The following is a 14,609-nucleotide window of genomic DNA, read 5'->3' on the forward strand; positions in this document are numbered from 1 at the left end:
CAAAGTTTTCTCTTATGGATGTGCTTCTGGTATAGTTCTAAGAAGGTTATATTTCCTTGAAAAGTTTATACAGTGTTTTACATTTAAATCCATGTTCCATTCGCAATTAGTTCCTGTGTATGGCTTAAAGTTTAAGTTGAGGTTTATGTTTTTGTTTTGTTTTATTCTTGCCTTTGTCCACTTTGTCATTTGTTGAGAAGGCTATCTTTCCCCCATTGAATTGCTCTTAGTGTCTTGGTCACAAATCAATTGAGTATATAGGTATATACCTGGGATTTTTTCCCCATTAATGTGTGTGTCTATCCTGTGTATTATCATGATTACTGTAGCCATAGAGTAAACTTGATAATCAGGTTTCTATCACTTCATTCTTTTTCAAAATAGTTTTCTTATTCTTTTGCCATTCCATATAAATTTTAAAAGAATCTTGTCTATAAGATAGGTCTTGCTGGGATTATAAAGAAATTGAATTAATCTATAGATCAATTTGGGGAGAATGGCATCTTTATTGATCCTATCTTCATGTTGGTATGTAGACATCACTCTATGTGTCTTCATTGATTTAACCATTTCCTATTGAAGGATATTTAAAGTATTTACATAACGCTGGTTTACAAGCAGTTTTCATTATTTTTATGTATCATACAATTGCGTGTTCATGGAAGCATTTCTTCTTGTATTTTATTTATATATAGTTTTCATCATTGTTCATTCTTGTACAATGTTTGTTTTCTCCTCTTAGGTGTACTCCTCATAGAATTCCCACCACCAGTTTAGCCATGCACCATCGCCATAGTCACCTGTGTTCTTCCCTTCCCTGTTCTGATCTCTCCTCCTCCCCCACAGAATGTCTCTGATTTATAGTTGCCTGACCATGTTTTAAAATCATATAATAGTTTATTTTTACATCATTTTATGCCTTTTTCCATCTCAGTTGTAATCCCCATGGGCTTTCCATCACCATAGTCCAGTGCATTCCACCCCCTCCCCCTGTTTTTTATCCCATTCCCCACTCCACCCCTGTAAAATGCTCTGGTATATAGTTGTTCATTATTATTATTACTATTTTTTCCTCTGGTCCTTTATACTTGTGCTATGAGCGAAACCATCTGGTATTTTTCTTTTAATTTCTGGCTTATTTCACTAAGCATGATCTCTTATAGCTCCATCCATGTTGCTGCAAAAGGCATGTGTTTATCCTTTTTGATTGCTGAGTAATATTCCATTGTGTATATGTACCACATCTTTTTAATCCACTCATCTACTTTTGGGCATTTGGGTTGATTCCATGTCTTTCCTATTGTAAATAAAGCAGCAATAAATATGGGGATATAGGAGTCTTTTTTAATCAGTGTTTTTGTGTCTTTTGGGTAGGGGGATTGCTGGGTGCCTGACCATTTTTTAAGTTTTTTCCCTGACCCCTTATTTGGTGCCCCTATATTCCCCTATAAATGAAACCATCTATTATTTTTCTTTTTCCTTCTAACTTACTACACTGAGCATAATCCCTCCTAGCTCTATCCATATTGCTGTAAATAGCATGAGCTTATCCTTTTGATCACTGAATCATATTCCATTGTGTATATATAGCACATTTTCTTGATTCAGTAGTCTATCTTGGGGCATTTGGGTTATTTCCATATCCTACCTATTGTAAATAGTGCTACAGTAAATGCAGGGGTGCAGGTATCTTTTGAATTAATGTTCTTGTGTCCTTTAGGGAGATTCCTAGAAGTGGAATTGTTGGGTCATATGGAAGCTTCATTTTTAGTAGCTTGAGGAGCCTCCACATAGCTTTCCTTAGTGGTTGGATCATTTTGCATTGCAGGAGCAGTGTAGGAGAGTTCTTTTTTCTCTACATCTTCACCAACATTTGTTGTTCCCTGGTGTTTTTTTTTTTTTTAATATGAGCCATTCTCACTGGTGTAAAGTGTTATCTTACTGTGGTTTTGATTTGCATTTCCCTAATTATGAGGGATGTTGAACATTATTTGATATGCCTGTTGGCTATTTACATTTCCTCTTTAAAGAAGTGTTTTTTTAGCTCTTGTGTCCATTTTTTGAGTGGATTGTTTATTTTGTTTTTGTTGAGTCATATGAGCTCTTTACAGATCTTTGTGATCATCCCCTTATCAGATGTGTGGAGTGCAAAAATTAGGGGGAGGGAAGAAAAAACCCTGATCTCCAAGCTCCCTCTCTTGGCATGTGCACTTCCCACTGCTGGTGACAGTTGAGTGTGGTTCAGATGTTCCAGTGCCAGCCATTTTCAGGGCTACTTGATTTGGCAGATGAGCTGTTATACACTCCTTCGCAGATTCTGACTTCCATGGCCACTGTCTTGTTTCATGGGAGAATTTCTTGAGGAGAGTTTGATAGATGTCCTGAAATGTGTTCTAAAAAATGTTGTACATGTTTATAGTATAAGAAACAGTGAAGGAGAATGATTGTTTCCCTACACCCTTTCCAACATGTGAATTAATCAGTATTTTTAAATCTTGACAGTTATTTTCATAAAAATCAAGTATTGTAACTGAACCCAAATTTATAAAAACCACATTAATTACAAAAAAAGCAAACCGTATAGAATTGTAAAAGTAAAAGGGAAAATCTCCCTGTCTTAGCCCTCTTCCCATCCCATTCTTCAGAGTAACCAGTGTCAGGTTGGTGTGTGACATTCTAGACCTTTTCTAAATACACCATACACTTTGACAAATAAAATCGCGTATTTACTTTCCATTTTATTTTTTTTTCACCTGACAGTATATTAAGACAATTTTTTATTAATGTGAGTATGTATGTGATCTTGTTTTAGTAAAATCTGTTTAGATAAGTTGTATATATTTTTCTTTATCACATTCATCTTGTGACTATAAATGGCAAAATGGATGAATGTCATCATGAGTGTTTCTGTGGGAAAAAATTGGATTCCATTTTGTTTTTAAAAATACTCTAGCTGAAGTAGAGGGAGACTGCCCAGTGTTACTTGTCATTTGACATTTAATTTCTATGAAAATATTGCTTTCTTGCTCAGGTTTTCTTTAAATTTGACAGGAAATAGACTTATGATATCCATAACTTATTAATCCTCTTTTCTTACAGTACTGTATTGAGCTAGTAGACAGTGATCTAGCAGTCTGACATAAGGCAGCATCTTACTGAAAGTCCTGTACCTATAATGAGTGAGGGACTATAATATACCAGTAAGTAAATATAAGCTCGAAATATTAAGTCTATAACAAAAGCCACATTTTAAAAAATATCACTTGGGGAAAATGGGTAATTATTTATTAAAATAAAGGGGACACAGAAAAACAAGCTTTCAGCACTGGAGTTTTTGTGATGTATTTTCAAGGCAATTCTGTGGTGCCAAAAGAAAACAAAACCTTACCATAAATGAATTAAATCATGTTAACTTTCCCCTTATTTATTCTATGTAAGCTGTTGTAGTTAGTATCATGTAGATTTGGGCAGAGTATAAAAAGAAAATGGACACAGTTACAGTGCCCTAATCTAATGATTGTAAGTTTCATGAGGGCAGGAACTGTGTCTGTCTTACATCCTTAGTGCTTAAGATAATGATTGTCACATAGTAGATGCTTAGTAAATATCAAATTAATGAATGATCAGAGATAGAACACCAGGAACTAGTAAAGAATGGTGCTGTAAGCCACAGCATTAGCATTTCAAGGAAGAAGTGAATGTCATTTGTAAATATAACAGTTCTTCTAGAGTCAGGTAAAAAAAAAAATGTTCACTGGATTTGACAGTTACCAATCATGTCACTGTTGACTTAATGAGAATTAATTTAAATGTTCTTTTAACACTCATTTTCTGACATAGTTGCTATTTGCCATACAGTCACTTACTGATATTTTGAATTTGAATATATGTATCTTCCATGAGATCATGAAGGGTATCAAGGACAAGGACCTGTTGTTTGTTTTGTCTTTTATTATTCATCTTTGTGCACAAGATTTTGGCAGTGTACATAATATGTACTTAAAAATGAAGAATAAAGGGCCTCCCTGGTGGTGCTGGGGTTAAAGTCTCAGTGCTGTGAGGCTACCACCAGCCACTGCAATATGAGTTCGGTCCCTGGCCAGCAAGCTAACCCACATTCAACATAGCAGACCTCTTCTGTCTTGCCCACTGCTCCCCTTAACGTTGTATTTCAGTAGATTCACCTGTTCTGTGCTCCACTTTGTCTCTGGTGAAACTTACTAGCCCCCACACCTCTGGCCTAAACCCAGTTCTTCTATGCAAAAACAAATTTAAAAAGTAAATCTTAACCAAAATAAAAAAAAAAAATAGGCAAGCCCTGTCATAAGTTTTATTCTACAGGAAAAAGTATTTTGAAGTAATCATGTTACTATTTTTCTAATGAGTATAGAGATAATTGAGATGCTTAGCAAATGAGTGTTGGTCTAAGACTATATATGTATATATAAAGTTACTAAATAGTGGTTCATTTGGGGGGGAAAGAAACATTTTCCGGTTTTTCAGTATTGTATCAGATGGTGAATATAAATCCTACACTTGCCCAGTGAGATTTATTACCCCAGATCCCCTCTGGGTAGTTTCTAGCCAGATCCCCTCTGGGTAGTTTCTAGCTGCTTGAATTCCTAGTTCATCCCCAGTTTGAGTGATCAAATCTTTTGTCTTGGAAGCCAAACATCTTAATTTACATTTGATTCACATATTACATAACGTAATATGTTACCTACTGCCTGAAAAGTTAGATTCACTTCTCTTTTCACCTTTCTGGACCTAGTTTGAGGTAAAATATCTAAAAGAATTGAGGTTTGCTAAGCTCATCTCTTTGAGATCTGTGAAGTATGCATAATTGACTTTAGTAATTCTAGTAATTCCTTTAAGGCTTCACTGTCTTAAGAATAAAATTATTCTTTATTTTTTAATCTGGCACTGATTTTTTTTCTTTTTTTAAGATTTTTATTTATTTATGCATATAAGAACGGGGGTGTAAGCCAGAGGTGTGGGGGGAGGGGAGGGTTGTGAAAGAATTCACCAGAGAGTCATAAGCAAAACAGGTAGAGCTACTGAAACACAGTGCTGAGGGGAGCAGCGGGCAAGACAAGAAGAGAGGACTGCTGTGCCATGTGGGTTAGCTACCTTGGCCTGGGATTGAACTCCTGCCACAGTGGCTGGCAATAGCTTGGTAGCACTGAGACTATAACTCCTTTGCCACTGGGAGGCCCCTGGTACTGACTTTTTTTGCAAAAACTTTCTACTCTTACTGAGATTTTATTTTTTTAATTTAATGATTCACATTGGAATGCATGCATATATACCTTGTACCATTCCCTGTCAAGTAGGGATGTATGTTTGTTTAAGAGGAAGGGTATTTTTAGTATTTGTGGAAAGATCCTCAAAGGAAATATGAGCCTCTTACTTTCTTACCTTGGTTATGCCAGACCAATTTGTCTGGTTTTTTTTTTTTTTTTGGAAATCTTTTAGATGTCAAAACTTCCTTTGCCTCTTTGACTAGGACCCTAAAATTTATAATTCTCCTCCTCCCATCACTAAAGAGGTAAATTAACTTAAAAACAATGAAAGGAGCTTTCTTGATTTCATTGAAATACCAACTTTCCAAATTTGTCATTGTAATTACCACTATTTAGGGGCATTTGGATTTTATGTTTCTGTAGGCTTATTTGAAATGATGCATAGTTTAAATAAGTATATTTCTCTGATGAGACGTGCAGTTTTTTTTTGCCATGATTTAATGAGAGAGGGAGAAAGGAAAATATATTAAGAAAAAAAATTCTTTTGTTAATGAATGCTTATTCGACTGGGCAGAGTGATAATTCACAGGTGGCCTCATCTTTCATATCTACATTTTAGTAGTTCTGGAAATTACTCTTTAAAAACTAATTCTAATTTTCTGTTGAGTGACACTTTAGGGACTGGGTTTTATTTCCCCCCACAATAGCCCTAGCACTTTTATTACTTTCACAGAGACCCTACTATCTTTGTATATCTCTTCGCTTGTCTCCTTTTTTTTCTAAGCTGTGAAACCTAACACTGTTCATCCTACTTTTAGTAAGTTCCTGATTGCTGCAGAATATAGAGCAGTATTTTTAGTTTTATGGAGGTAAATGGTTATGGACTCCTTTGAGAGGGAGATGAAAAAAGCGTGGATCTTCTTACTCAGAAAAATATATATTACAAACAGAATTTTGTTTACCTTCAAGATGTTCGTGAATCTTTCTCACTACCACTCCATTCAAGAATCCCTGGTAGAGTAAGGGTACAAAAAATATCTGGTTATTATCCTTTTTTGGTGGTGTTAACAGTGGCTTACCACCTCCATCCCCATCTTTCATTAAAAGCATTTAAGTGCTGCTTTGCATATAGTGGAGTAGTAAAGATAAATAGCTGAATCCCTTGTAACTCTTAGATATGGGTTGCCAAAAACTAAGAGCAGACATAAATGGCCAGTAATCAGAACACATAGGCAATTATATTATCTGTGAAAATAAATGTGTTTTAGTTTTGGGTATATGCCATAATGATTTGATATTTGTAAATATTGTAAAATGGTCACAGTAAGTCTAGTTAACATCTGTCACCATATACAGTAAGTCCTCACTTAACTAACTTTAAAGGAAACATGTATTGATACAGCACAAGTATGTTCTCATAACGTCAGTTCGTCAAATAACATATTTGTATATCAAAGTAGTATTGAATTAGACAATATTATGTGAGATCAGCTATATTTTTTATAAAAGCCTTTTTCTAGTGATGAACACTTTAAAATCTGCTCTCTGAGCAACTTTCAAATATGCAATACAGTGTTAACTATAGTCACCATTTTGTACATTATTACATCCCCATGACTTTTATAACCAGAAGTGTACCTTCTGACCCCACTTCACCTGTGTTACCCATACTCCATACCTTGTGTCTTGCAACCACCAATCTGTTCTCTATATGAGCTTTTTTAAGATTTATTTTTGCATACAGAACTGGGGTACAGGCCAGAGGGGCAGGGGCAGTGAGATGATTCACTAGAGTCAGAGTGGGCAGTAAGACAGACAGATTGATGAAGTACACTGCTGAGGGGAGCAATAGTTGCAATAGGAGAGGTCTGCTGTACCATGTGGGTCACCTTCCTGCCTGGAGATTGAACTCATGCTGAAGCTGTTGCGGCTAGCTTCATAGTGCTGTGCTTTAACCAGTTGCATCGCCAGGGGAGGCAAAGATCGCTCATGAGGGCCCTCCCTGGTGGCTTAATGGCTTAGGACACAGTACTGCAAGCTAGCTGCAGCTGCTTCAGGGTGAGTTTGATCCTCCGGAGGTGATCCACATGGTGCAGCAGACCTCTTCTGTCTTGCCTGCTGCTCCCCTCAGCAGTATACTTTGTCGATCTGCCAGTTCTGCTCCCCACTCTGTCTCTGGTGAATCCTCTCACTGTCATTGCACCTTTGGCCTGTGTTCCAGTTCTGTATGAATAAATAATTTTTTTTAAAAAAAGATAGCTCATGTAAGTGAGATCTTACAGTATTTGTCTTTTCTGTCTGACTCATTTCACTTAGCATAATGCCTTTGAGGTCCATCTATGTCTCAAATGGTAAGATTTCATTGTGTTATGGCTGAATGATTTTGTGTGTGAAAGAGAGAGAAAGAGAGAGACATTTTCTTTATCTGTTCATTTTTCAGTGAGCACTTAGGTTGTTTCCATATCTTGGATATTGTAAATAATGCTGCAATGGCCACAACAGTGCATGTATCCTCCTGAGTTACTGACTGTTTCATTTTCTTTGGCTGCATACCTGAAAGTGGGATTACTGGATAATATTTCAAATTTTTGAAGAATCTCTATACTCTTCTTCCACAGTGATTACACCAATTTACTGTCCCACCTACACTGCACAAGCAATCCTTTTTCTTCACATCTTGCCATATTTGTTATTTCTTGTCTTTTAAATAAAACCATTCTGACATAGGTGAATGGGATCCCATTGTGGTTTTGATTTATATTACCCTGGTGATTAGTGATATTGAATATCTTTTCAAGTACATGACCATCTGTGTGTCTTTAGAAAAATGTTCAGATTTTCTGCCCATATTTTAATCTGATTAATTTTTTGCTATTGAGTTGTATGTGTTAATGTGTATTTCCTTAGAGTTCTGTGTTGCAAATAAATGAAGGCTCTCCCTGGTGGTCTAGGGGTTTAAGGATCCATGCTGCCACTGCTGCAGCCCACCTCAATGACCTTAGTACAATTTCTGGCCAGGAAGTTAAATGACTTGGTGCAACAGACCTCTCCTGTTTCGTCCACTGCTCCCCTTAGCAGTATATTTCAGTAGATCTTCCTGTTCTTCTCTCTCCTCTGTCTCCGGTGGATCATCTTACCCTTCACTGGCCTACACCCCAGGTTTTTTTAAAGATTTATTTATTCATTCATACAGAACTGGGGTAGAAGCCAGAGTTGCAGGGGCAGTAAGTGGCTTCACCAGAGACAGAGGGGGGAGCAGAACAGGCAGATCGACGAAGTACACTGCTGAGGGGAGCAGCGGGTGGGTCAGGAGAAGTCTGCTGCACCATGTGGGTCACCTCTGGGGCGGGGATTGAATTCCCACTGAAGGGGCTGTGGCCATCTTGCAGTGCTGCATCCTAACCCGTTGCGCCACCAGGGAGGGCCCATAAAGGAATAATTCTTTAAAGAAAGAAAGGAAGGAAAATGAGGGAAGTAGCTTCAAAGTAAAGTAAGAGAGAAAACTTTGCAAATGTGTGAAACCAACTTGTCCCTGTATTATAAATGAAAGTATTGAGATGTTGAGAGATTTATATCTAGGTTTTGAAACTTAAGTGTAGTCTAAGGGCTTAATTCTCAGCTGGGAATGTAATCATGAGTCAAGTATCTGTAGTTGGAAGAGCGAGTAAATGGTAGGAAACTGACCTTATACTGACTCAGTTTAGTAGATCTGTAACACGTATGTAGTCTGTTCTCTGTCATGTGCTACTGCCAACATATTTTGCCTGATAACTTTTGTGGTCTGTTTTCTGTTTCCATCAGTATCCCAAGGACCAACCTACTATTGGTCCTAAGAGGTTAGAACCCTAGAAATTTGAGCCACAGTCTTATCAAACAATTCTTGATTGTGAACTAAGCTCACAATCTTTAAATGTGTTCTAAATGTCTCAGTGGTCAGCCTTTCTTTCTGGTTTGTGTTTGTATTGTATCAACTTACATGAGGACAGAACTTTACATCTTTGAAAGAATAGATTGTCTATACTTGTGAGAGCTTTTACCTGAAGGAGACTTTTTTAAACTTCTTTTTTAAAGATTTTATTTATGGGCCCTCTCTGGTTGCGCAGCGGGTTGGAGTGCTGCACTGCAAAGCTAAACCAAGCCATGGCTGCTTCTGTGGGAGTTCAATCCCTGCCCCAGAGGTGACCCACATGGTGCATCAGACCTTTCCTGTCTCGCCAGCTGCACCCCTCAGCAGTGTACTTTGTCATTATGCCTGTTCTGCTCTCCACTTTGTTTCTGGTGAATCTTCTCGCTGCCCCTGCACCTCTGGCCTGTACCTCATTTCTGTATGCATAAATAAATAGAAATCTTTAAAAAATGATTTTATTTATTTTTGCATAGAAGTGCTGGGATATAGGCCAGAGGTATGGGGGTGGGGGGGTGAGAGGATTCAGCAGAGACAGAGTGGGGAACAGAACTGACAAATGTATTGAAATATACTGCTGAGGGGAGCAGTGGGCGAGACAGGAGAGGTCTGCTGTGTCATGTTGCGCCACCACCCTGGTTGGTGATTGAACTCAGGTAGTAGCAGTGATAGTGCTGAGACTAACCCCTATGCCACCAGAGAGGCCCCTGAAGACTTCTTTATTCATATTTAGGGACCACCTCCTCTATGAAGCCTTTTCTAATACTTCTTTCCCTCTTAGCTCCCAGAATTGTCACTTCTTTCTTGGTGTATATTATGTATACACGTTTTTGTATATTTTTTTATATTATGTTTATAATAAACATGGTATTTCTTTCCTCTACTGCACTGCGTTGTTCTATTTCTTTATAGTCAGTCTCATTGTACTAGGCTGTAAACTTCTTAAGGATATGGTCTATATCTTATCTCTGTGTGTTGTTTGTTACATAGAAGGTGCCCATATGTTTTATGATTTAATGGATCAGTGAACAGTATATTAAATAATGTAGTGAACCACTTAAGGAGAGATTAAAAACTCAGATACCTTCAGGATCTGGATATAAATGAGTAAAGGCGATCTGGTAGGACTGTAGTAACCTAGACAACACAGTCACCTTATATGAAAGGGGCAGCTACTACTTAGCTCCAGTGCATTTGTGTCTTGTGGAAATGTTTGTCATAAATTTTTAAGAAAATTTATTTATGCATACAAAACTGGGTTGCAGGCCAGAGGTGCAGGTGCGGTGAGAGGATTCACCAGAGATGGAGTGGGGAGCGGAACAGGCCGACTGACGAAGTACACTGCTGAGGGGAGCAGTGGGTGGGTCAGGAGAGGTCTGCCGTGCCATGTGGATAATCTCTGGGATGGGGATCGAACTTGTGCTGCAGTGGCTTTAGCTTCTTAGTGCTGTGCTTTAACCCACTGTGCCACCAGGGAGGGCCCCTACATTTTAATTTTTAAAGAGAAGCCAGACGCTTGGGGTTTTGTGTGAAATCTCTCCATTGTAAAATGTTAACTAGTTTTTTTCTTAAGGTTTTAATTTGGTTATAACTTGCATTATTAATAAGTGTATTATGTGAATGGCTCAATCCATTTTCACAAACTGAACTCATTTTTTATGTGGTCTAGATTGACCTGCAAGCCACTAGTTTGTAACTTGTAGCTAGGCCATATGGGGAACTATATAGTTGTAGGTAAAATTATCCTAAAGAGATATAGGCAGATGTAATGTGCAGGCCTTGTTTGGATTATTGTTTAAAGGAAAACACTTGTGAAGCAACTTGAACAATTTTGAATATTGACTGACAGTATTTTAAAGAATTACTGCTAATTATTTTAGCTGTACTAGCTGTTTTTTTAGACTTTATTTTTTAGAGCAGTTTTACATTCACAACAAAATTGAGTGGAGATACAGAGAATTCCCATAGACTATGTGCCGCTACACATGCATACCCCTCCCTCCACCATTACCTGCATCCCCTGCCAGGGTGGTACATTTTTACAATCAGAGAACCTACATTGACACATAATTTTACCCAAAGCCCATGGTTTACATTATTAAAGTTTAGTCTTGATTTGTATATTCTATGCATTTTGGCAATTGTATGATGTCCTATATCTACCATTATAGTTAGTATCATAAATGGTTATTTTTTGAGTCTTTAAAGACACATACTGAACCACTTATGCATGAAATGATGGAGTGTGGGAATTTGTTTCAAAATAATTTGGGAAAAGTGTGAAAGTTGGTTTTCCACTTCCAAAAGGAGAGCAAGGGTTCAGGCTAAAACAAGACATTTTGGGCTTACGAGAATGGGACACCCCTACTGTGGTGCCAGAGCATAAAATTCTGGAATTGAAGTCTATGTAGGTAATAATGTATCCTGTTTTTCATTTTATAGGGCCTGAAAGTCAGTATACTAAGACTGCTCAGGAGATTGTGAATGTCTGTTATCAGACCTTAACTGAGGTAGGTGATGAAGAGGAGGTCTCCTTGGGACCAGCTTTCTGGAATGCCTTTGTTCTCTTGGGTGAGGGGGCCTTCTCTGCCTGTACTATTTTAAAATGTAGTGTATCCCATCCCCACTTCACCCCACATCTTTTATTTCCTCTCTGCTTTACTTTCCTACCTACTATTGTTTTTAACCAACTATATAATTATTTATTATAATTATTTGTGCCCTGCCACTAGAATAGAAACTCCACAAGGACAGATATTTCTGTCTGTTCTATTTACTTTTTTATTACCAGCAAATGAATTCACTAAATTTATTTCTCAGTATGATGAGCATTTGACTCAACTTGAGAAGGATATTTGTACAGCTAAAGAAGCAGCTTTGGAGGAAGCAGAATTAGAAAGCTTGGACCCAATGACCCCAGGCCCCTACACACCTCAGGTAAGTCTGAGGACCAGAAAATTCCTCTTAAACACTTTTTTAATTGGTTTGGGAAATTGGGAGCATGTTAACAGATGCGTTTACTGAGATACCCTTCTTCTCTGTCCTTCCTCTTCATATGCCTTTCGTGTGCTTTCTTGTCTTCTCAAAGGCTAAGGTGAGTGAGGACCAGTGGGTCTTGGTGGCCTTGTTGAATTCAGAAGAGGCAGATGTGGGATGAGTGAGTGGAATGGGGTCTTAGTTGTTTAGGCAGTATTTGGGAATACTGGATTCTTGACTGCTGTGGCCAGAGGCATCCTTTGAGTCTGTGGTGCTCCCCTGTACATGAATTAAGGCTATAGGACATACCTGGAGTATAGAGTTCTCAGTTACAGACATGGGCCACATGTTTCTGTGCCTTATATATACCTGGTTATTCATTCCCTCAGATATAACTCAGTGTAACTAAGGTGTCACCTGTTTTACTAGATTGACATGACAGGTAATACTTATAATCTTAACTTTACCTGGTAAAAGACTGGTGAGCAGATGAATAAGAAATTCTATTCTGACCCTTGAATACTAAGTGTATTTCATTTCTATTACTTGTAGAGGGCAGGCATTTTGAAGAATAGGACTTACTAGAATTTAGCTGGTGCTTAGTTTCTTTATTGAAGGTACTATGGCAAAGTGGAAAGTACTTGAAGTTTGGTATAAAATAGGCCTGGGTTTGAATCTTAACTCTGCTAATATATAGCTTTGTGAACCTGGAAATATAATTTAACCTCTCTAGCTCAGTTTCCTATTCTCTAAAATGAACTTTTTAAGATAGATGTGGACATTAGATGATTTCATTTTTCCTGGCACACAGACGTACAGTAAGTATTTCCTTGTCTGTTTCAAAATTGTCTACAGAGTCCTCACAGGTGCTGTCATATTCAAGCAAATATTTTAAAGCCAAGTTCTCCGAATTCCCACAGGAAATTACTTTTTTCATTCTACTTAGTTTTTCCTCTGAATTGTTAATGTGATCTCTGCTAAGTTACTGTTATTTCTCATTCATGCACTCTGCTTGTCTATCTTTTACTTTCTCTTTTGTCCCAAAACCTAGGTTACTGAGGAGCCAAACATGTAAAGAACCCTAAAATACTTCTTCCAGGCCCAGAACAAGAGTATGCACAGATTGGGTTAGGTTGGGGGGGTACTTGGGTGAGTGATACTGCACAGAAAGGCCCTATTTACTAATAGGCTCACAGCTTCCACAAGGCCATTTCTGGTAAGTTAAAGTCTGGTTTTTAGCCATCATTCCCCAGGATAGCCTAGCCACTGAATGGTACATGATTTGCTGTAGTCTCTTGATAGCCAAAGCCTAATCCTTTGGTGAGTCAAAGCCTTAGACCCAAACTCATCTTCCTTTCTTCCCTCTTCTTCCCATATGATCTTAAACAACTCAGGAAATCTGGCAATTGTTCTCACTCCTGAATAGTAACTATTGTTTGGTGTAGTTAGAGGGTCTTCTGTGAAGAGAAGCTTATAGATAGTTCCTCCTCATTATTCTAGTTCACCCTCTTCGTCCCTTCCTTCATATGTACTATTTTTAAATAGTAATCCAATTTTACTACCTCTTAATGTGAAGATGCAAGTGCCTGACCATCCTTACCCATTACTCAAATCCAAATGTTATTGGAGAGTATTTGTGTAAGTTAACTTACCATAGTATAATTCTGGTTGCAACATAACAGTAATCATACTTTATTTCCTTCTAGCTTATATTGTATCCTATTTCAGTTTCACAATTTTTCTGAAACTGTTCACCTTCCAGTTCTCTACATAGCCTTTCATTTCCTGATTTTTCTCCTGTTCCACAGTTTATCTGCTCTTTGATACTTTGAGTTCTGTTTAGCCTTTCTTTCTCCAAGCTCTTCTCATTTAGCCTTGCCTACTTGCTTAAAACAAAAACAATTTGGTTTTGAATTTTATTGATAAAATTGAATTTTATTGATAAAAGGAAAATGATCATTGGGAAAAATTGGAAAATATAAAGAAGAAATAAATTACCTAAAATCAAACTCACCAAAGAATCTATCACTGAGCATTTTGGAACACTTTTTTTTTTCTTATTTGTTTTTTACATCATCCTTCATTTTGTACATTTTTCCATCTCAGGTGTAGTTGTTGTGGGCTTCCCACACCAGTTCACCCTGTGCCATTGCCATAGTCCCATGCCCTCTTCCCACCCCAATTTTTACCCCATTCTCTTTCCACCCCATACTATGGCTCTGGTTTATAGTTCATTGTTCTCATTTTTATTACATTTGCTTCTCTCTCTTCCCCTCCTCCCAACCCCTTAAACTTGCTATGAGTGAAACCATCCAGTATTTTTCTTTTTCTGGCTTATTTCACTAAGCATGATCCCTTCCAGCTCCATCGATGTTGCTGCAAAAGGCATGAGTTTATTTTTTTGATTGCTGAGTAATATTCTGTTGTGATATGTTGATATGTACCACATCTTTTTTTTAAAAAAAAATTATTTATGCTGGGCCCTC

At 37.6% G+C, this 14,609-nt stretch overlaps 1 protein-coding gene across 10 annotated transcripts in view; it reads left to right on the plus strand.

The window, feature by feature from the left end:
- The window catches only part of TAF1 (TAF1 RNA polymerase II, TATA box binding protein (TBP)-associated factor, 250kDa), a 92,345-nt gene that overhangs the window by 59,833 nt on the left and 17,903 nt on the right, over positions 1 to 14,609 (plus strand). For 7 of the 10 annotated variants that reach the window (XM_012733937.1, XM_012733933.1, XM_012733941.1 and 4 more), the window contains 3 exons: positions 11,590 to 11,657; positions 11,968 to 12,084; positions 12,236 to 12,241. In XM_012733937.1, the coding sequence (XP_012589391.1) occupies positions 11,590 to 11,657; positions 11,968 to 12,084; positions 12,236 to 12,241 (191 nt within the window). The remainder of the gene's footprint in view (positions 1 to 11,589; positions 11,658 to 11,967; positions 12,085 to 12,235; positions 12,242 to 14,609) is intronic. The other 3 variants (XM_012733938.1, XM_004694480.2, XM_012733934.1) reach the window with 1 other exon arrangement.

Source organism: Condylura cristata, unplaced genomic scaffold (assembly GCF_000260355.1).
Source record: "Condylura cristata isolate star-nosed mole 26May11 unplaced genomic scaffold, ConCri1.0 scaffold00043, whole genome shotgun sequence".
Lineage (NCBI taxonomy): Eukaryota > Metazoa > Chordata > Mammalia > Eulipotyphla > Talpidae > Condylura > Condylura cristata.